Source organism: Plectropomus leopardus, chromosome 20, assembly GCF_026936395.1.
Source record: "Plectropomus leopardus strain MGB_pleo_1.0 chromosome 20, ASM2693639v1, whole genome shotgun sequence".
Classification (NCBI taxonomy): Eukaryota; Metazoa; Chordata; class Actinopteri; order Perciformes; family Serranidae; genus Plectropomus; species Plectropomus leopardus.
In genome coordinates, this window is record NC_142195.1 from 6,203,811 (window position 1) to 6,225,467 (window position 21,657).

At 38.3% G+C, this 21,657-nt stretch overlaps 1 protein-coding gene across 6 annotated transcripts in view; it reads left to right on the plus strand.

Annotated features, from left to right (window-relative positions):
- The window catches only part of arhgef28a (Rho guanine nucleotide exchange factor 28a), an 85,946-nt gene that overhangs the window by 15,456 nt on the left and 48,833 nt on the right, over positions 1-21,657 (plus strand). For 3 of the 6 annotated variants that reach the window (XM_088071122.1, XM_088071126.1, XM_088071125.1), the window contains exons 1-4: positions 5,761-6,319; positions 11,456-11,510; positions 20,039-20,183; positions 20,280-20,660. In XM_088071122.1, coding sequence (XP_087927248.1) covers positions 11,478-11,510; positions 20,039-20,183; positions 20,280-20,660 — 559 coding nt within the window. In that variant the 5' untranslated portion in view covers positions 5,761-6,319; positions 11,456-11,477. Of the gene's footprint in view, positions 1-5,760; positions 6,320-11,455; positions 11,511-20,038; positions 20,184-20,279; positions 20,661-21,657 lie in introns of those variants that run through there. The other 3 variants (XM_088071123.1, XM_088071124.1, XM_088071127.1) reach the window with 2 other exon arrangements.

The following is a 21,657-nucleotide window of genomic DNA, read 5'->3' on the forward strand; positions in this document are numbered from 1 at the left end:
TTTTTAACAAGTTCTATTTTATGCTTTTTTTTATGCAATCAGGCACCTCATTTACAAGTCTAGAATGACAGATTATTAGATGTGAGGCTTTTAAAAAAATATTTATATATATATATATATTCTATTTATATCTGGGGCTACATTCGGGCTGACGCATCAGATGAGGAAGCCAAACAGCGCCGCTGGTCATTACCTAACATGTGAAAGATGAAATTTCTCAGGTTTTGATTTGTTCTTTTTTCGCCAAAATGAAGATTAAACAGACATAAATAAAAGGAAACTGATAAGACCAAAATAAAGTTCCACTCAAAGATCATTTGGAAATGAAACAGCAAACATTGCATGAAGTCATTTAATTCTCATTAACTGACTAAATTAAAGTATTTTTGAGTTTTATATGGCAGACCAGCTCTATAATATGTCCCATTAATGTCTTTAATTCTAATTAATAGCTGTGGAAAAATAATGACTGATCTCGAGACCCCGAGACGGCCAGATGTTCCAGAATAACAATTAAATAATGGCACCTTGTCCTCACATGAGAAAAGTTCAACAAAGCAGAAAGATTTGGAGCTTGTTTGATATTCTTTTAGATCAGTTTACCAAATTAATGATGGGGAATTACAAAGTGGTTCCAGCAGTGGTTAGTATTTTCCATCAAAGCTCCAAAATGTTAATCAGATTTAGAGGTTACAGCAAATATTTTCCCAAAGTCTGTCAAATCCCTTCATCAGTAGGCATAAATAACAATAATAATACATTTACTCACAGGTTGTGTCTACTAAACGACACAACATCTGTTAAAATGATCATAGAAATACTTTATAATTATTGTCTTTTGTAACTTTTTATTAAAATATTTTTTATTATTTAAACTTGTTTTTCTCTTTCTCATCAGTTACAAACACAGTAAATAGAAGGATAAAATAATAATAAATATTTTTACAGAATGCTTTTACATAAAGAAACTATACCTATTTAAATGATCATAAATAAATGCAGCAAAATAATTGTCCCTTCATTTAAAGTTTTTGTTATTTTGAATTGATTTTAAATTTACTTATTTATTTTTTCTTGTTATGAATAAATCTAATAATAGTATAATAGTAATAATAAAAGATAAAATAATATAACAACAAGTACAACAGCAACCAAAGTTAATAACAATTAATAACAATAAAACATTTTAACAAATTTTAACAAATTAAAATTTTGAACACAAACATTAATAAAACATTAAAAGCAGTTGTAAAAGGTCTTGATTGGTGATTTGAACAGCAACAGACTGGTGCAGACTTGAATGTGTTTGTGGAGAGATAAACATGCAGTAGTATGTTTTTGTTGTTGTGAGGTAGTGTGAATGAGGTGCTATGAAGTACTGCGTCAGGATCTTGACTTTCTCTGTTTGTTTTGATGTGACTGTCTGGAGCCTGAAAAGCTGCAAAGCAGCAATTAATAGGCTTTGCAGGATAAACAGTGCTCAAGCCCCTGGAGCATTTATCCCATTCATTAGGACTACAGGTTTGTGTGATGCTTTATTTTGTGTCATTTTACATTCTGTTGATGCTGATGTTAACCCCTTTCCTCACACAGATTTAGAAATCATTTGATCTTTCAACACATAATCTATCAGTTAAACTTCAGAAAGTCATTTTTCCAGTTTTACCTCCCTTTTAGGACACTTAGAGGAGGGGGGAAAAACATAGAAATTGGATATTTTGCAAGAGGAAAACCTCATGAATTGGATTTTTAACTGCACTTTGACTGTGTTGAAAAATTCAAATCCCTCAGTCTGAACTTAAGGACTGATTTTCTTTTATCATTAGTGTGTTTGAGAGGTCAAGAGGAGCTTTGGAGGCTCAGTTTGTTCAAGTAAAATTACCACACAGCGCTTCATAAGCGGTTATTGTTGGACTGTGTGTGGAATGTCTAAACAGGGAGAAAAGCTCTGATTGAAACAGAATGTGTTGGGATCCCACTACTCTCATTACTCTGCAAAGAGAGATTTCTGTCCTGAGGCCTCTTTGTGCAGCTATTGCTGTTTACTTGTTTGTTTGTTGTGTCACTAATGAGAAAGGTCAGGGGTTTTGGGCCTTGCATGCTGCTGTGATGACACAACAGGGGGTTTTGGAAATTAAAAGCTTCAGTTGCACTGAGGAAGTTTTGTTAGTTTTGTGTCTTAGTTTCTGACAGCGTGGGATTAAATCCTCAGTGTGCTGCTCTCGCCATCTACAGGAAACCCGGGTGACATGTATTGAAAACAAGATGATTACACCAGATTTGTGCTTTATTCCTCGCCTGCTGTGGACATCATTTTGTGGTGCATTTTGCAATTTAATGAGAAAAACAAGCATGGGATGAAAGATGATGCATCTAGGCTGCAATCTGGAAAACCTCCACATGATGGCAGTATTGTATGTATGGCAGTATAACTGCACTCATTTTGTACTCACTGATATACTTTTTCCAACAGATGGCACCAGAGTCTCATTGCAGTGCTGCTAATATAATGAGCTTTGTCCCTCTCCCACATTTTTTGATAAAAAATTGATAATGACAACAATTTACAACTTAGATAAACAGAGCAATAGCACATATCAATTAAAGATAGCAAAAGCCAATCAAATAAGCATATATGATATAAATAAATATATAAAACATCCAAACTGCAATATACAAGATAGCTAAAACAAAACAAAACAATGAATTAGGTTGATAATAATAATAATAATAATAATAATAATAATAATAATAATAATGATAATAATAATGATAATAATTAATTAATACAAAATAAACTGCATTGTCAGAGAGAGGAAGTACACTGCTCAAAAATATTAAAGGGAACACTTAAACAACACAGTGTAACTCCAAGTCAATCACACTTCTGTGAAATCAAACTGTCCACTTAGGAAGCAACACTGATCGACAATCAATTTCACATGCTGTTGTGCAAATGGAATAGACAACAGGTGGAAATTATAGGCAATTAGCAAGACACCCCCAATAAAGGAGTGGTTCTGTAGGTGGTGACCACAGACCACTTCTCAGTCCCTGTGCTTTCTGGCTGATGTTTTGGTCACTTTTGAATGCTGGCGGTGCTTTCACTCTAGTGGTAGCATGAGACGGAGTCTACAACCCACACAAGTGGCTCAGGTAGTGCAGCTCATCCAGGATGGCACATCAATGCGAGCTATGTCAAGAAGGTTTGCTGTGTCTGTCAGCGTAGTGTCCGGAGCATGGAGGTGCTACCAGGAGACAGGCCAGTACATCAGGAGACGTGGAGGAGGCCGTAGGAGGGCAACAACCCAGCAGCAGGACCGCTACCTCTTCCTTTGTGCAAGGGGGAACAGGAGGAGCACTGCCAGAGCCCTGCAAAATGACCTCCAGCAGGCCACAAATGTGCATGTCTCTGCTCGAACAGTCAGAAACAGACTCCATGAGGGTGGTATGAGGGCCCGACGTCCACAGGTGGGGGTTGTGCTTACAGCCCAGCATCATGCAGGACGTTTGGCATTTGCCAGAGAACACCAAGATTGGCAAATTCGCCACTGGCGCCCTGTGCTCTTCACAAATGAAAGCAGGTTCACACTGAGCACGTGTGACAGACGTGACAGAGTCTGGAGATGCCGTGGAGAATGTTCTGCTGCCTGCAACATCCTCCAGCATGACCTGTTTGGCAGTGGGTCAGTAATGGTGTGGGGTGGCATTTCTTTGGGGGGCCGCACAGCCCTCCATGTGCTCGCCAGAGGTAGCCTGACGGCCATTAGGTACCGAGATGAGATGCTCAGACCCCTTGTGAGACCATATGCTGGTGCGGTTGGCCCTGGGTTCCTCCTAATGCAAGACAATGCTAGAGTTCATGTGGCTGGAGTGTGTCAGCAGTTCCTGCAAGACGAAGGCATTGATGCTATGGACTGGCCCACCCGTTCCCCAGACCTGAATCCAATTGAGCACATCTGGGACATCATGTCTCGCTCCATCCACCAACGCCACGTTGCACCACAGACTGTCCAGGAGTTGGCGGATGCTTTAGTTCAGGTCTGGGAGGAGATCCCTCAGGAGACCATCCGCCACCTCATCAGGAGCATGCCCAGGCGTGGTAGGGAAGGTCATACAGGCACGTGGAGGACACACACACTACTGAGCCTCATTTTGACTTGTTTTAAGGACATTACATCAAAGTTGGATCAGCCTGTAGTGTGTTTTTCCACTTTAATTTTGAGTGTGACTCCAAATCCAGACCTCCATGGGTTAACAAATTTGATTTCCATTGATAATTTTGTGTGATTTTGTTGTCAGCACATTCAACTATGTAAAGAACAAAGTATTTAATAAGAATATTTCATTCATTCAGATCTAGGATGTGTTATTTTAGTGTTCCCTTTATTTTTTTGAGCAGTGTATTTGTCCCCTTCCCACATGGCCTATAACCCATCTCCTCAATTAATCACGACAACAGCATGCAGGAGAAACTGTAAAATAGCTCAGACTGCAGACTGCATTCAAAGTAAGACAGTATTGCTGTAGACACTCTGTTTTGACCTCATTTCACATATTGAAAGTCGTTAGCAGCGAATGGGATAAGTCTGGGAGCAGGAAGGGTGGGAAAGTCCTCCTCTGGCTTCCTGTTACTGTCATACGTCTGTGTGTGATTATGGTTACAATCCAACTGAGGTTTCTATTCAGCTGAAGGGCATTAGGAAGTAAAGTGCTTCATGCAAATTCAACACTGATATGAAACAGAGCTGTCTTTTCCCCCTCAGTGCACAAGTCTTTTATACTTGTCTGTATTTAAAATGTTCAGTTAAAATGTCCATAATACAAAAATAAAATGTAGATGACTACATACAAACCTCTCAGGCTAACTGATGCGGTAATATATATGCTCCCTGTCTATTTCAAGAATTGATTTTAAGGTTTTACTGATTACTTTTAAAGCATGTATGGGTCTTGCCCCAATTTCCGAAATGTTGACCTCGTATGAGCCAACAGCCATCAGGACCTCTCGAATTTGGAACGGCCTGCCTGAGGACATAACACTCGCAGAATCTGTGACGTCTTTTGAATCACTTCTTAAAACTCACTTTTATAGACTTGCTTTTATATGATGTCACATTTATTTATTTATTTATTCATTCATTTTTTTGATTCCTCTTTCTTATGTCCTGGTCCTACCATTCTTTCCTGTTTTTAATGTATTTACTTGTTCATTTTTCCCTTTACAAGAAAGTTAACAGGGTGCATTTTGTGTTAGATTTTAAATTGTACTTCCTTAGCTCATTTTTGAAATACAGTACCTGTAACAACCAGATCTCACCTCTTTGTATTAAATGCAATAGAAATATTGGCACATATTTTCTTATTTTAATTATTGTCAGTAATTATTTATTTATTTATATTAATTTATTTATTTGTCTGTTCGTTTTAATCTGCAATGTATTTGAGTATGTGGAGAGCATAGTGCTTTTAAGTTATAAAATCAATAAAATCTATTAAAAAAGAAAAGAAAAGCCAGGCCCTTTTCAAGTTTATATTCACTATTTTAGACCTCCAGAAAATCTTTCCTCTAGGAACAGTATGTGTTGCTATATTGTTTTTTCCCACAGTTTTATTGAACAAAATATGTACAAAATATGTTTTCTTTTCATCTTTTTTTTTTTTTTTTTTTTTTTACAAAAACTTATTTGGCGAAACCCCTGATATGAATACTTTTTTAATGTATTATTATTTGTTTATTTCCGTGTCCATTTTGTTGGTTCAAATCTAATATTATGATCATTTATTATTATTTATTGTGTCGCTTCATTGTGGACAGATGACAAAGGTGAAAGTGACATCATCAGTCCAGCTTGCCTCTGATTGGAGGAAATTAAAATTGCAGCTCCTCTGTGTACAACATCATGAAGTAGCCTACAGTGAAATTACACCATTTAAAGCATGACATATCACTTTAAGTCACGTTTAATAGGGCCATTAAACATATGGCGATAACATCAAACTATAAATCACGGTGATGGGAGTGTTTGCGTCTCGTGGCTTCATTCAGTCGTGCAGCCCGGTGCGCGTGAGGGGGGCTGGACCAGAGGGGGAGGCTGCAGAGAGGACACACAACTCCGGCGACACCTGCAAACTAACTGCTAACAGACTCTCTCCCGGAGCCGAGACACGGAGGACACGGACGTGAATGCGGAATAACGATGTAAAATGCGTCCACGAAGCGGATAAGAAGCTAGCAACAGAAAAACTTTATTTTACGATATCAAAGTGGTGCGTTTTGAGTCGAGTTTGGACCGAGAGCTGAGAGAGACGACAGCAGGTAATGGCAAGCTTATTCTTCTTCAGCTAAACAGCTAAACAGCTCCTCCTTACAATAGCTTTTTTCTTTTTTTAATGAAACAGAAACTGCGCAGTTAGATGGTGTTTCTACTTTTTGGGCACTTGCCGTTTTATTCACTCGATAGACGATGAAATGGTGGTGCGTTCACAGGTAAAACGTTAAAAAGCGTGGTGACTTTAATGTCTGCCTCATGTTTCAGATTGTCCTTGATGTCTTGCTGGGATGAATTTACCGGCTGTGTTTGACTGCAGGAGTTTCACTTCCCAGTGAAAGCAGTAGAGGTCATTTATTGTTGTTAACAGATATATTTAAGTGCTGATAATGTGTATTGTAAGGGACTGTTCGTTATCTATGAGAGGGGAGGGGGTGGTGCTGAACGGGGGAGGCATTTCAGATTTTTTTAAGCACTGGGGAGAGTTGTGTTTTTGATTTGGTATAAGGTAGGGCCATTCAACTTTAAATGGTTGTATTTTTTAAAATTAATTTTAAATACCTTCAGAACCCCCAAAACCTGCCGGTTGATACATGCATAGGCATCACGTTTTCTGTGCTGCATCCAGATGCCTTTCACAAGTATTTACAACTTTGAACCCTGAGCAAACTGGTTTGATTAATATAAAAAAAAGAAAAACATGGGGGAAAAGGCAAACAGCAACTTAGAAAGACCTTGTCTGCAAATTACAAGAGATTAATAGATTCAGAAAAAACAAGGGAAATAATTGCAGAGAGCTATGTTTAACGTTATCATAATTTTGTAATTAATGTATTTTTAATAGAGTTATTATAACTTTTAAGCAATTTTATCAGGTAATTTCCTTTTTTGTTTATTCACTCTCCTTTTTTGTATCTTTTCTTTCTTTCTTTTTTTTTGCACTTATTCACTGGCAATTTACTTTTTACTAATTTGTTGCTCATTTCGGGGGCCTCGTCTTCTTATGTTGCTCGTCACCATCACTTTTTTTATTTTTTATTTCTTAAAAAAAGAAATCATGTCATTTTGTCCAGTTTTTAAAGGATTAAAGACATGTTTTCCAAAACAAAAATCTCCAAAATCACACCATTTTCAATAGCCAGAATATGTGAAATGTGGTTTTTATGACAGAGGGAGCATCAAAGCTTAAGAAAAAATATTTGTAGCTCTAGGGAGGGTCATGCAAAACAAAAGAAAAAAAACTGCTAATAAATATATATTGTATATATACTTATACTAATAAATAAATTACAGTCCCTAATTATCCAAAGCCTGTTCCCATCCTATTGTGAGTTTATCAACCAGTCTATCCAGCAAGGAGGTTATTGAAATGTATTTCTTATTATTAAGGAGGACGTTGCTGCAATTTAATGTTTAAACTATGAGCTAGTCACAATTCCTATTTCAAGTAATAGCTTTCATATGTGACCTCTCATAGACTAGTTATGCTCTTAAAGATAGTGTTGACACCTTTTTATCACACATCATTTATAGCACCTGTGCTATTTTCATTGTTGCATTGAGCATCCTCTTCTGAGAAGTACAACTAGAACCAAATTTATCTCCATGTACCAGATGATGATGCTAAGCTAAGACTTTTTTTAGGTGGCTAAATTATGTTTTGTTGCTGACCCCATCCACAGCAGTACATTGCTTAGCTTTCATGTAGGACTGCTTCTCCAAACTGAAGGTGTGCCGACTGACATCTGCTGTTTGTATGTACTGTCTATCGATAAGTACCTCATACAGCCCCACTTCAGAATATCTGATAACTGAAGTTATCAAAGGCCTGAGAGCAGAAAGGTGCACCTTTTCATACAGCCTATAAACTGATTGCAGCGTGTCATGTGAAAGGAATTATTCAATCATACATCACGTGCAAAAATGTTAAAGACAACAGGAGCAACTTGCTCACGTCTGAAAACATTTGCATCAGATACGAATATGTCAAAATAAGTTTCCCAGATGCTTTGTGACAGCCTGCGTTCCTTGTTATGTGTAATCTTGTTTCTCACGCTCTGTTCTGGAGTGTGTGGCCAAAAGCCAGCTCAGGTTTCTTATTCACGTTGAACATGGCAGAGGCTGAAGTCAGGCTGACGACACAGCTGACACAAATGCTCTAAAAACAGGATGACTGGATTTAAGATTCATTCTCACAAGCACCGTGTCGATAATTCAGAAGCTGTTATTGAACTAAAATCCAGATGGATCTTAATCCTTTTGTACATGTCACTTCATATGCCTTTAAACCTTGCGTAAACAAAAGCATACCAGAATATTCACATTTGTTGACGTTATTGGGTGCAACCTGCCAACTTAGGACAATGTTTATTCTACAAAATGACACGTAAACCTTCTCTAGTGTCACATTACAATAGTGTAGCCCCATTGATATGAGTAGAATTTAAAAAAAACACAAAAAAATCAAGAGAAAGACGCCCAGCGCCGTTGGCCATACACTTCTATTGATAAGATGTCATTTGGACACAATATTCCAGGGATAGTGATATTATTGTTCGATAAACCCTAAGGACACCAGTTCATGTATAACAGTATAATGTGACTTTACCTGGTATTAAGTCACTGGATCATGTTTTGTGTGAGTTCACAGTTTAAATTTCATAAAATTACATAAAATTGACATCAGATTCAGAGGATAGTGCCTCCTGCCATTTAGTGGTAGTTAGAAGTAAGATTATAATTTAATTTTTGTAGTTTACAAACTGCATATGTATATAGTGTCAACATTGAAACTTGTTGGATGTATTCTTTTTGTAGAATGATGGGTTACATTGAGAACAGTGAGATTAGACCGGAACAATTAGTTGACTGACATAAAATGGATAAAAAAATATGTTTATAATTGATTTATTATTTATTAATCAGAATATGTTCTTGGAGAAAGGGCAGCATTTTCAAATTCCACCATAAGACATACCCACTGGCTCACTTCTCATTTTACACCTAAACAGTACACTGAAATATGTTTCTGAAAACATGTGAGGTGAGAAATAGGCAATAAAATGATAGAATCTTGATACATATTTCAAATCAGTTCCTCCTCGTAGTGCTTCCAGTGGCATTTGTTACTATCACCAGCTGAAGGAAAACAATCAATTTAATTCAATTTTAATTTAATGAGTCTCTAAAGCAGCTGTCAATCATGCCAGTTGTTGCTTGTTAACTGTGGTCAGGTTTTTGATCAAACATCAATCACAATTCTGTTACAGCATTGCATATATGTTGCCACAAATGTTTTAAGAAGCATATTTTAGTGTACTGTTTCGCTGTAAAATGAGAAAGTTTCAGACCTGTGGGAGTTGCTTTGTTTGGTGTCACAAACTTTTTCATTTCACAGCTAAACAGTACACTGGAATATGCTTCTTAAAACATTTGTGGCAACAAATATGCGATGTTATAACAGAAATATGACATAAAATTGCTTTTTATAAAAAAAATATTAACTGCAGTTTTTAAGGCTGTCCCCCTGGGCTATATTTTAGTGTACTGTTAAGCTGTAAAATAAGAAAGTTTGTGACCCAGCCACTATGCCGGAAACAGTCAAGCCAGAAAAAAGCAACGGCTATCGGCTGGAGCCATCATTTACATTTTACAGTACACTAAAATATATAGAAATATGCAATGCGGTAACAGAATCTTGATTCATATTTGATCAGGGCTGTTTAGTTTGCCGGTCTGACCACAATTCACAAGCAGTGATTGACATGATTGACAGCTGTGTTGCAGACTTCTCGGCTCTGATTTGTTTTCCTCAAAATACTTTAAATTCTAGTAAATGCCACAAGAAGCACTTGGAAACACATATGTCAAAAAGTTATATTTGTAAATGGTATCAACTGTAGATTTAAAGATCGTCACCTTTATTGGAACGTGTAATGGGAACCAAATGATTAATCAAGAAAACTATCCTCACATTAATCAACAATGAAAATAATAATCATTTGCACTCCAGGTATCTAAAAGGGGAGAGACAATTATTTGACAGACTCTCCCAACGGCAGAAAAACAAAAAACAAATACAATCTTCCTCAGAGCCGCAGAATTAAAACAGTTGCGGCTTGTCTGTGCTCATGCAAATACGTGTCTAGACAAAGTGCATCCTGCAGAGCTGACACCACTGAGCAGCTTTGAAGTCATGCACTATTCACAGCCGAGAGTGAAGTCACAGCGGATCCAGTGTGGGCTGATGATACAGTTACCTTCTCCTCCACTGTTGCATCGTGCCTTGGGAGTTAGGGACTGTACTGTAATTATTGTAGGCTCTTCCATGCAGGTGGTTACCTCCGTCTCCTGAAGGCTGATATACAGCAAAGCGTCATAAGAATGTATGTGGCCTCAGGTGATGTTGTGTGTTGTTGCGTCTCACTTTACTGGCTGCAGTATGTTTTTTCTCTTCTTTCTGGGTATGGAAGCCAAACATTTTCAACATTTCAGATCAAATTGGGGGCCACTTTTGCATGATGATAGGAGTCCAGGGGCCGGTCGCAGCAGCCATGTACATGTTTGTAGGATTTTAGGACATTTGTCATATTTTAGGAGATTTCTTGGATTTTAGGACTTTTCTTTGATTTTAGATTTTTGGATATTCCTCAGATTTTAGGACATCTAGGATTGTAGAATGTTTCTAGGATTTTAGGATATTTTAGGATTTTAGGACATTTCCAGGATTTTTGGACATTTCTAGGATTTCAGAAATTTTAGGACATTAGGGGCTGAGCTATAGGACCTCTGTTAGGGGTTGCGAGGAATAGCATTTTTAATTCATTAATTTTTTTAATTAACAAGCTCTATTTTAATTATGTTTCATACACTCTTGCATCTTATGTATACTAAAAATACAAAAAACAATTGTGTGAATCACATTGTATTTTATTGTGAATTAGATCATTTGTTTTGGGGCCACCTGGCACCCTATTGGGGGCCAGATATGGCCTGCGGGCCATTGCTTGAGTATCACTGCTCTAAAATATATAAAAGGTTTCAGTAAATGATTATGATAAACCACTTGATACTGTATTGACCACAAAACAAAAGATAACTTTGGACAAAAACATAGATAAAGGTCAAAGAGTTTTGCTTGTTATTATCTTGCCATTGTTGTAACATGAGTATTTCTTCCCTAGGCATCTGGTGGATGGAGAGAAAATGGAGCTGAACAGAAGAGAGGTGCCTCTATATGTAAGTGCCTATTTATTTTGCTTCAGTCTGTAAGTGTGTGATGTATTGGTGGTCTAGCAGTAGGGGTCTATTTGTATATTTTTTTGGGTGCGGCTGGGTGAAAACGTGAACTCTGAGGAGCACTCTCCTATATTTAGACACAATTCTGTGTTTTCACACAGAATTAGAGCGCTCTCCCTTCAGTTCTCTCCCAGTCCTGACTCTCCCTCTGAGCAGAGGTTGACTGGTAAGCCTTGTGTCGCAGGTGAAACCAGAGCCAGGAGGGTTTCAGTCCCTGGGGAAGCAAGGGCTTACACAGCCTGTTCGCCAAATGACAAGGCCCTCTGAAAGCATGGAGGGGCCACAGTTAGAGAAATATGCCCATTTGTTCCTTGGCTTTTTGCTGTAAGGAATACACCTGCATATGCATTGAATAAATACACATTTTCCATTTGGAAGCATGTTGGAGTGCAGGGTGTGCAGGTGTGTTTGAATTATTGTTTTTTTTTTGACATTGTAGAACCCTCTGCTACTTTCATTTCTTCCATCTGTCTTCCTTTTCCCCTTCAATCCCCCATATCCGCCATCTCTCTCTCTCTGTCTGTCTCTCGCTCTTATTCTTCTGTGTGTGTGTGTGTGTGGATGCCTGGGTGGGCCAGTCACTGAAGCGTTGCCAGATTTCTGGTAAGCAGAGTGTCTGCTTGTTTTGCTGTGTCACCAGTTTCAGAGTGAGGAGGGCGGGGGATGGGGGTGGGGGTTCGCTCCAAAACCTTCGCCTCCACTGCCTCATAGAAGCTGATTGAGGACCGGTCTGGAGCTCAGGCATGTGAATCATTACGGGTTCTAGCACTCACGCATACACCTCTCCATTAAGAGGAAGTGGCGTCTCCGCCCTCTAAGGTCACAGCTCAACAGGAGCAACTCTCACCGCTGAACGAGAAACAGATTTCAATGCGGGGCTTTGTGCAGGCGAGCCACGGCACACTGCTGTGCTATAAAGGCTGTTATTGTAACACCCTAAGTAAAGTGTTTTGGTGCACTTTCCACGCATGCAACATAGTGTCAGGCCCATAGCAGATAGTGTGTACAAGATCAATGGATAATGGTTGCATTGAAGTGCAGGCAGAAAGTGTGGGAGTTCCTGTGTTTGAGGAGGTTTTATTGAGCTCCGGTGCAACACAAAGTGATTTTGTTCAGGTATGAGTAAAAGACTGTGTGTTCGTGTTGGTGAGCTGGAATGTAGTAAATGCACATCCGATGTATGAGAGAAAAATACACAAAAAAAAAGTTTCCAATTTTTAGCCATCTCTAGGAGCAAGGCCCTAAGGATGACAGTGTCAGTCTGTCTAACCTGTTGGGGTCGTTCCGCCACTTTGCTGCAGAGTGAAATGCCAAGACAACAATGTAATGGATTACCATGGAATTTTGCACAGGCATTCATGATCCCCAGAGTAGGGATACACAATATTAGATTTTTTTTGCTGATAATCAATATGCAGATATGTAACAACTCGTTTGCCCATAAGCAATACTGATATCAGTATTGCTCTTGGAGCTTTGAGCTTGGAGCTTATCCACTTTTTCCCCACCTAATTTTAGTGATCAACAAGTCTCTTCTGTGATGGGATTTATATCATATTATGCATACTCTTATCATGATGGCAGACAGAGACATAAAATACAATGCTTTTCAATGTATGTAATATCATTTATTGTACAAAATAAGAAAAATACTTCAACTTAGGGTTGATGTTTTGTTACATGTTCACTTTGTCAATTAAAAAAAAAAAATTGTTTGTAATATCAGCAGTAATCAGCATGTTGGCCGATTCCGATATTCTTATTTTAAAGCCAATATCTTCTTTTTTTTTAAAAGATATTTTTTGGGCTGTTTTTGCCTTTAATTGATCGGACAGCACAAGTGTGAAAGGGGGAGAGAGAGAGGGGATGACATGCAGCAAAGGGCCAAGCCCGGAATCGAACCCGGAACTGCTGCAGCGAGGAAACAGCCTCCATACATGGGGCAACCGCTTTATCCACTTTTTTTTCCTCAGCTGCAGTTTGTCACTTTGAATGAGAGGAGCAGTTGTTTGTGAGTGAATTACTGAAAATTTTTAGACAGCACAAGAAAACGCTTATGTTTCGTTTTTACTGTGCCTGCTATTCTGCTGCTCCGTCTCTGCCCAAGTATGCTCTATGCTCCGACAGTGTTCTCTGAACGAGCGGTATATATGTTCTAACAGCACTCCTAATGAACGTTCAAAATTTGTGAAATGGTAAGTTGTTGTCTCCATTAGTCACTTAGACGCAAAAAAGGAAATACAGGGTCCAGGCTGAAAAACACCAAAGTCCCACTGTAATCTTATTTCCTTATAACAGATATTACCTCACACAGCACCACTGCATGCTCACAAATAGGGATAGATTAGCTACATCCTTGTTGCACAGTGCCATGTTTGTTCAATTGGCCGTACGGTTTGATAGTAACAGGGATCACAGTGCTCTTTGAGCCAGTGGTTGTCTCTGTCTTATGGTTCATGATTTTGTTTTCCCTGCAAGTGCTGTGATAGTGTTTACCATGGTTTTCACACCCCAGACAAACAAAACCTCACCCCTGCCTGCCGGTCGTTAATTGACATTTGATAAGACAGTCGTAAAAGAAGGAAAAAAAATCTCTTTGACTTGAACAAATAGTCATTCTCCTAGTGCAGCTGTTTTCTCAAATATTGCGGACCTGAAATTGTTCTCAAAATTATTAATTTTAGTAAATATTTTGCATCTTGGTATTGTTATGTAACAACTTGGCAGCGCTCTCCTTTGAAATGAAATGTTTGCAGCACCATACCAGCTTCACTGACAGCACTCTGACATGTAGACTAGTTATTAGTATCTCATTTGCACAGCACATTAAATCAGAGGTATGTGTTTCAGCTGAGTATGAGAAATGACCGACAGCGCAGTTCTTGCTGTCACCCCCAAGACTCCAGTGAGATTCTATTCTAATGAATTTCCTTTAGCTCAGGCGTACGTACTCTGTGTCACTGTGGTAATGTGCGACAAGGACATATTTAAAATATTTCCACCTTGAAACACTCTCAGGAGTTTGAGAAAGACGTGTCAGCTTGTTTGAATGTTTGTAAAGTTGACCGAGCATGTGGAAGGCGGCAGAGCGGTCCAAGCATGTGCCTTTTCTCAGCCCTCCGTCAGTTTGTGATCAAAGCCAAACCGTTACGTTGTAATGATTGATAGTGACTGTGTGAGGATTTCAGCACACTTCATTTTTCTCGTCTTAATGAGACAAAATGTCATTTGCGTCAGTGTCTAAGCTGAAATACTACACCGCGAAGAATTGTTAATATTTAAAACAAAAATACTCTGTCCCCGTTGACGTCAGGCTGTCTTCTCGCTGAGGGAACCGTGTGTTATAGGAGCTGTTTTTGTTGTTGCAGTGGCAGTGATCTCGCTCCCCTGACGTCACCTACGTGTTGCACTCAGGAGATCATAGGAAAGAGCTCTAAAGCTGATGACTGCTGGTCTCCTGGAGACCGCAGGCACCAGACATTGTTTTTCCCCTCTGAATGGACAACAACATGAGATTATAACAGCATGTCACTGGTGTATTCTTGGATTTGATGCTATTATAAAAACACTTATTAACGTGTGCCAGTTTTTTTGTCATATTAAAGGGATAGTTCTTTTTTTGGGGGGTTGTATGGAGTATTTCTCCATAGACAATGTATTACATATTGTAGATATAAGTCGACATGCTCCCAGTTTGTGAAGCAGGCCGGAGTCTGACATAGAAGCAAAGCAATGTACTGCTGTGGAGGGGCCAGCAACAAAACTTATTTTATCCGCCTTAAAACAGTCCTAAAAATATCAATATCTGTTGAACTTTTGGCTATACAGAGAATATTTTCACGACTTCACTGTGCTGTCACACAGTGATTTTCAGTTTAAAAATGAAGCTATTATATCTCTCTCTTAATTGTCAATGGCTATTGAGAAAAACAATGATTTAACATCGCTGAACACAGGAGATGCTGGCGGGCTCCTGCATCAGTTAGTTTGTTTGTGTTATTGTGTGACTTTGGCATTTTCAAGGGTCATTTTGGAATTTATCCCTTGAAAGTAAATTGGCTTCAATTTTCCCAAAAACATGAAAAAAGGCAGTGAGGTACTTGGTACAAAAAATGACCCAAAAATTAGTAAGACATAAATAAAAATCTACCAGAAAATTACCTGAAATTAACTCAAAATGTAAAGTAAAAGAACAAAAACAGGAAATGATCTGAAGCTGATAAAATAAAAATAGTAATTATAGATAATATAATTTTCTGTATTTTCCCTCTAAGACAATTTTCAGTATTTAAGTATAATAATTAAAAATACAGTTTTCTTGATGTTTGTCCTAGTTTTTTGATCATTTTCCAATTATTCTTCCTGTTTCTCTCTGCCTCTTTCACTCTCTTAAAGTTAATTTTCAAGTCATTTTCTAGTCTTTAACAATTTTTTGTGAAAGACAATTTGCAGGACATTTTATACCAAGTTGTTCATTGGTCTGAATGCTGCATGTCGCTGCATGAGTTTCAAAAGGTTAACAGAGTCACACAATAACACAAACTAACAAACAACTGAAGACAGCGCTAGACCAGCACCATATTTTTTCTAAATGGGGTCTGGTGGCTTTGATAAGCACATAGATGGGGAACTGAAGCCATTACTGGCCTCCCAGCTGGAACAAGCTATCTGACAGAAAGGTAAAGCAGTGAAAATACTCTCAATATAGTGTACACTGATTTTTTTTTGTTTTTTTGGTGGAACTTTTTTTAGGTGGCCATTTTGTTGCTGGCCCCCATCCACCACAGTACATTGTTAAGCTTCAGTATCGGACTCTAACCTGCTTCTCCAAAGGGGGTTTGTGCCAACAGACATCTACAGTATGTAATACACTGATGATGGAAATACAACTCATACAACCTGCCTTCAAAAAATCTGAACTTTCCCTTTAAGGTATTGTATCAAGCTCCTATTGCATATGCGATTGACCTCCTCATGTTTCATAATTAACACCTTGTGCCTGACCTGAGAGCTGCCCATGTAGAAGGCATGAGGTAAAACCACAAGGTTTTGAATATTTTATTGTTACTGGATCAGGTTTTGTAATGATAACGCTCAGGAGAAAAAGGCACTAGATCACGTCAGTCTGACGTCTGTCACCAACCAGCTGTCCTCCTTCCTCTTCCCCAAGGCACAGGAGATATAGTTATAGCACCAAGCAAATTCTGTCTGATCAAATTGTACCTGTCTAAACCAATATTATCCGAGGCCGCTGCAGATTGTTGGAACAATTGAGTGGGAACTACAGCGTCCTTGGAGCGGTGAAAACAAAATCAAAAGATACTGAAAAAAGCGCATATATTTCTGGGTCTTTCAGAGACATTTAAATCTAATAGCTGGAGGACAAATTTTCCAAGAAAATGATAAATGAAAAAATGATTAAAAAAAATTAGAATGATGTTAGAATATGACTTTTCATATTACAAAATATGAAGAATTCTTTTGAGAATAGTTATGGTCTTTAAGAAAAGTCCCTCTAAAATGCCATGGTTACTTTAAAAACATTAAGATTTACTGCCACATTGTAATAAAATTAATGAAATTCTTCTTTAAGAATACAAAAAATGTGAAATAACTAGCAGTTTCTTGTGTCCAGCTATTCTTGTAAGAAATCAGGAAGGCTGCACAAACCACAGGCTGACATCTTATCTTTGTTAGGTGGAAAAACAACCAATGATAACATTAACAGCAGTAAGTGTGCGCTAAGTAGTACTGCAGCGAACCATTAAGTGCACACAACGAAGCTGAGAAACTGCAGCCTATATGTCAGAGCTCTATTATCAGCCCAAACCAACAGCCTGCTAACACAAGAGGTCAGTTTCACTCATACCTGTGAAACACTATGAACAGGACTCAAGTCTGGAAAGCTCCAAGAGTTTCAGGGAAAGCAAATAAAAGGGAGACTGATATCAGTTTAATGCAAATTGTTGACTTTATGCAGCCTTAACGACTGTATATAATGCTGCATTCATGTGATGTCAGAAGGTCCCAGTTTCCAAGATGAGAAGTTCTTCTTCCAACTTTGAGGGCGTAAAGTGGGAAGAACATGATATGTACAAAGAAGATGGATTGTATTGTAATGCTGAGAGTGTTTGAATAAGAGGTTGATAGCTCTTTATTTTTTATTATTTTATTTTTTATAAATTTTATATATTATTTATAGATTATTTAACATTTAATCTAGGCAACTCTACATGGACAGCAGTTAACAATACCACATTACACTTAACATATGATCAAAAATTTTATATTTTTATATATTGTAGTTTTTTACACATTTTATGTATTATATATATATTTTTTATAATATTTAATCTAAGTCACTGTACATGGATGCATTACATGTGATCAAAAATTTATATTTAAAATGTGAATTAATAAAAAGTTTCTTACCATTTACCAATCTTTGAGTTTTGCACACCATGTTTATGCCTTTATAACATTAAGTTGCCAACTATTGTTATAACATAAAATGTTACAATGTTACAGGTGATATACTCACCTGGCATGCTTTATAGTTTCAAGTTTGCTTGTTTGCTACAGCTAATAGATGCATATAATAAAATGTGCAACTACTCAAAGTAAATAATAGCTACTAGGAATAAAATAACTTTTTTTTAATGTCATCCTCATTTGTTGACATCGTTTTCATGCGTACTGCCATTTCTGCTGCTCTCAAACATCACGCAAACATCACAGCTCGGCAACTCGGCTATCATTGAAATTTCCCAATTTCTCACCCGTAATTATCACTTTGGAGGGCCGCTCATGTTCTTGTAACTCGTAAATACAAATTATGTTTTTTAAAAACAGATCTCTCCAAATGTGATTCTTATGCTGTGTTCAAATAGAACTCGTGAACTTGTGCAGACAACTCGGGAAGCTGTGTACAAGCGGTCATGAACTCTCAGAAAATTTCCACATACAACGTTGTGAATACCACGTCAGGGGGGCGTTCATGTCACTTCTTGTGAACACGGTAAACATGATGCTGTTTAACCACAGCATTAGGCCTATCAATTCAAAATTAATTGGCAGTTATCAAAGCGTTGTAAACAATCAAAAATCATTTCTTAATGTGTTCAAGAAAGATCAATGGCATAATCTGAATGAATCTTATGTAGAAATACCACATTTATGTAGATCTAAAAGACTCGTGAGGCAAGATGTCCCCTGGGTGCTGCCCCCTGTTTACCTTATTTAGCTGCTCTCCCTCTAAAATGTTGCAAGAAAAAAGACTCCATGGTGTGCTGAGAAGCCAATAAAATGCAGTATCGTGTGGCCTGAGAAAAAAAAAAAAGGTTCTTCAAATGTAAAGTTAAGCGAATGCAGGCCCTAAAAATACATTTGAACATAATGGATGCCTTGGCCTAATGTATTAACAAAAAGGATAAATTAGGGATGACTTTATTAATCTCAAGATAAAACCCTAAACTGAGCGAAAGCAAACAAAAGATAAGGATATTGCACAAACATGTAACTCCAAGAATGCGATCCCTCTTGAACTTGAACAATACACTTTGAGCTGACCCTCTTGAAAAGGAGGAAAAATAATACTGAGGAAATCTTGTGGTTTCAGTGTTTGGTAATCTTTATAGATTTTGAGGACAAAAACATTTGCTTTGTGTTGGGTGGGATGCTTGGACGTGGCTGCGTTGGTTGTGTTGATGTAAGTAAAAAGTCTTTTTCTGTTTGGATTTGTCAATGTCTGCACATAACGTGAACTACTCAGTAAGATATTTTTTCGTGTCGTGCCCTTCACGTCTTCTGTAGACTTTTGGTAGAAGTGTGGTGGTCTTTGGGGAGATGCAGGAAAAAGCAGAGTTCAGATTAGGTCAATAAACAAGGTTAATTATGTAACAGAAGTAATTAATTTCATTATGAAGGTGGATCAGGAAGCATACGCTCAGTGGGGTGCAGCTCACTCCCATCGTGCAAAAATGACTGGTGTCTCTTTAATTTTTTTTCTCTTTGCTGCTCTATTTTCCGCTTTACATCCAGTATTAAAAGTACTGTGAACTTTGTGAATTTGAATCAGAAAGTGTCAACAGGGTTATACGAAAATTTTCTGTATTGTGAATTAGGGGTCAATAGAAAATAGGCTTGGCCAGTTATTGGGCTGGTAATTTGGCATTTTGCCAATTATCTGTATCAGCATTTTATTTTAATGACTGCTGATCAAATTAATTAATCAAAAAGTGCAAAAAAATGTCTGCATGGGAGGAACTTTTACTTTGTAACATTTGCTAAACAGTTTTGAATGTTCACACACAGTTTGGTTATAGCACAAATTCTATATCGACAGAAAGATCTTTATTTTTATTGTAAATGCATATGTGTTCAGAGTATCAGTTATCAGTCTCAATCACTACTAATAATCGGTATCTGTATCTGTATGCAATTTAAAAATGTTCTTTTTCTCATCTCAGGGACAGGTGGAGGCCGAGGTGCGGTTACAAGCCAATGCTCCTGAGGACGCACAGTTTTATGTTGTCGTACAAGGCTCTAGACTGACACATGTGACGGCAGCAAAAAGAGGAGATGATGGGCTGACCCTTCGTTTCACAGTTCCCAGTAAGTCCTTCAACCTCTAAAAACACTCAGATTTCTCTTTTTGCCTGCAATTGTCTCACCACCTCCTGCCATGACCTTTTTTTTTATTTCACACAGGCCATGACCTTGTGGAAGTTGCCTCTGTCACATCCTATTTTTACGCAGAAGATCAAGTCAAGCCATGCACGGGTGAAACATCCCTTGAATACCTCAGGGACGTCGCCCAGGAAGCAGCAGAGTACCTGAGTGCAAACAGGGACCAGCTCGGCCCTCAGAGCTACCTAGAAGTCCTGAAGAGGTTTTCCACGTGGGTGCAGGCAGCAGACGTGGAGCCCTCCACTGCAGGGTTAGACTGCTGTGAGGAGGAAGTGCGGCTCAGAGAAGGTTCAGGTGATGAAGCTGGATGTCTGAGGCAGCTGGATGAGAAGATCACACAGGCTATGGCCAACGTGGATTACCCTCAGCAGTGGAAAAACACCGACAGTCAGCCAAGAGAAGGTAATGAAATAGGAAGTGGGAGTGCAAGTCAGGAGCTGCAGTCTTGTAGCTTTTTGTTTGCCAGAGGTTATTCAGCCTTTTATTGATGCTGTCTGACAGCTCTAAAGCACAGATGGGTCTGAACATGCTGTATTAATCATTTAAACTTAAGATACCACTGCAGTCTACAGCACACACAGGAAGTCTATTTTTATGTGGATTTATTTCACTCGCTCATCAGGAGAGTTGACAATGTGGAGGCCTCAGCCACTCACGTTCTAGTTTGTGCTCTGCTACTTCCTGGATCATTTACAGAGGTCATATATCAGGGATTCCCCTCTGTTCAGCAGATATGAGGGCTCTCAGCTGTTAAACTTCCAGAAGAGGGTTTTTTTTTTTTTTTTTTACATGTTTTTGCTGTTGTTGCTGTTATGCACTTCCTGGAGATGTTCCCTAAGCACTGGTTCACCCAAGTTCAGAAACCCATATTGTGACTTTACTCTACATAGTATCTGGTTAGATTTTGGTCTCATTTGCACAGGTTTTGTAATACCCATCCTGTTTTCATCGGGAATATGCCTGCAGTAGAAAGGAGCTAACATCGGGTCGGTGGATTATCCCAACTAAAGACTGTCTCTGGAAAGGCATACTGTTTGAATTTTATTTAACTTACAGATTAAATACATGCAGCACAACAGAATGCGTCACTTAGGTAGAAATAAACCCTTTGGACATCCATCACCATGCTTCTTGGAATGTTATGATCGCGAGAGGAGAAATCGCATAACATCACTCAGTGGAAACGTAGTCATTTCGAAAATACCGCTTAAGCAAATCTGGAATGGAAACCCGCCTACAGACTTTAGTTTTGTAGTGTTGGGTCGCTGTCAGATTCATGTGTGTATATGGAGTTTCACTAAGTGATTTTGCAGTAGGTTATGCAGGGTTTACAAAACGTAAGCTACATTAACTGTTACTAAATTAATTCATTGGGTCATTTTAATTTTAATTTAATAGT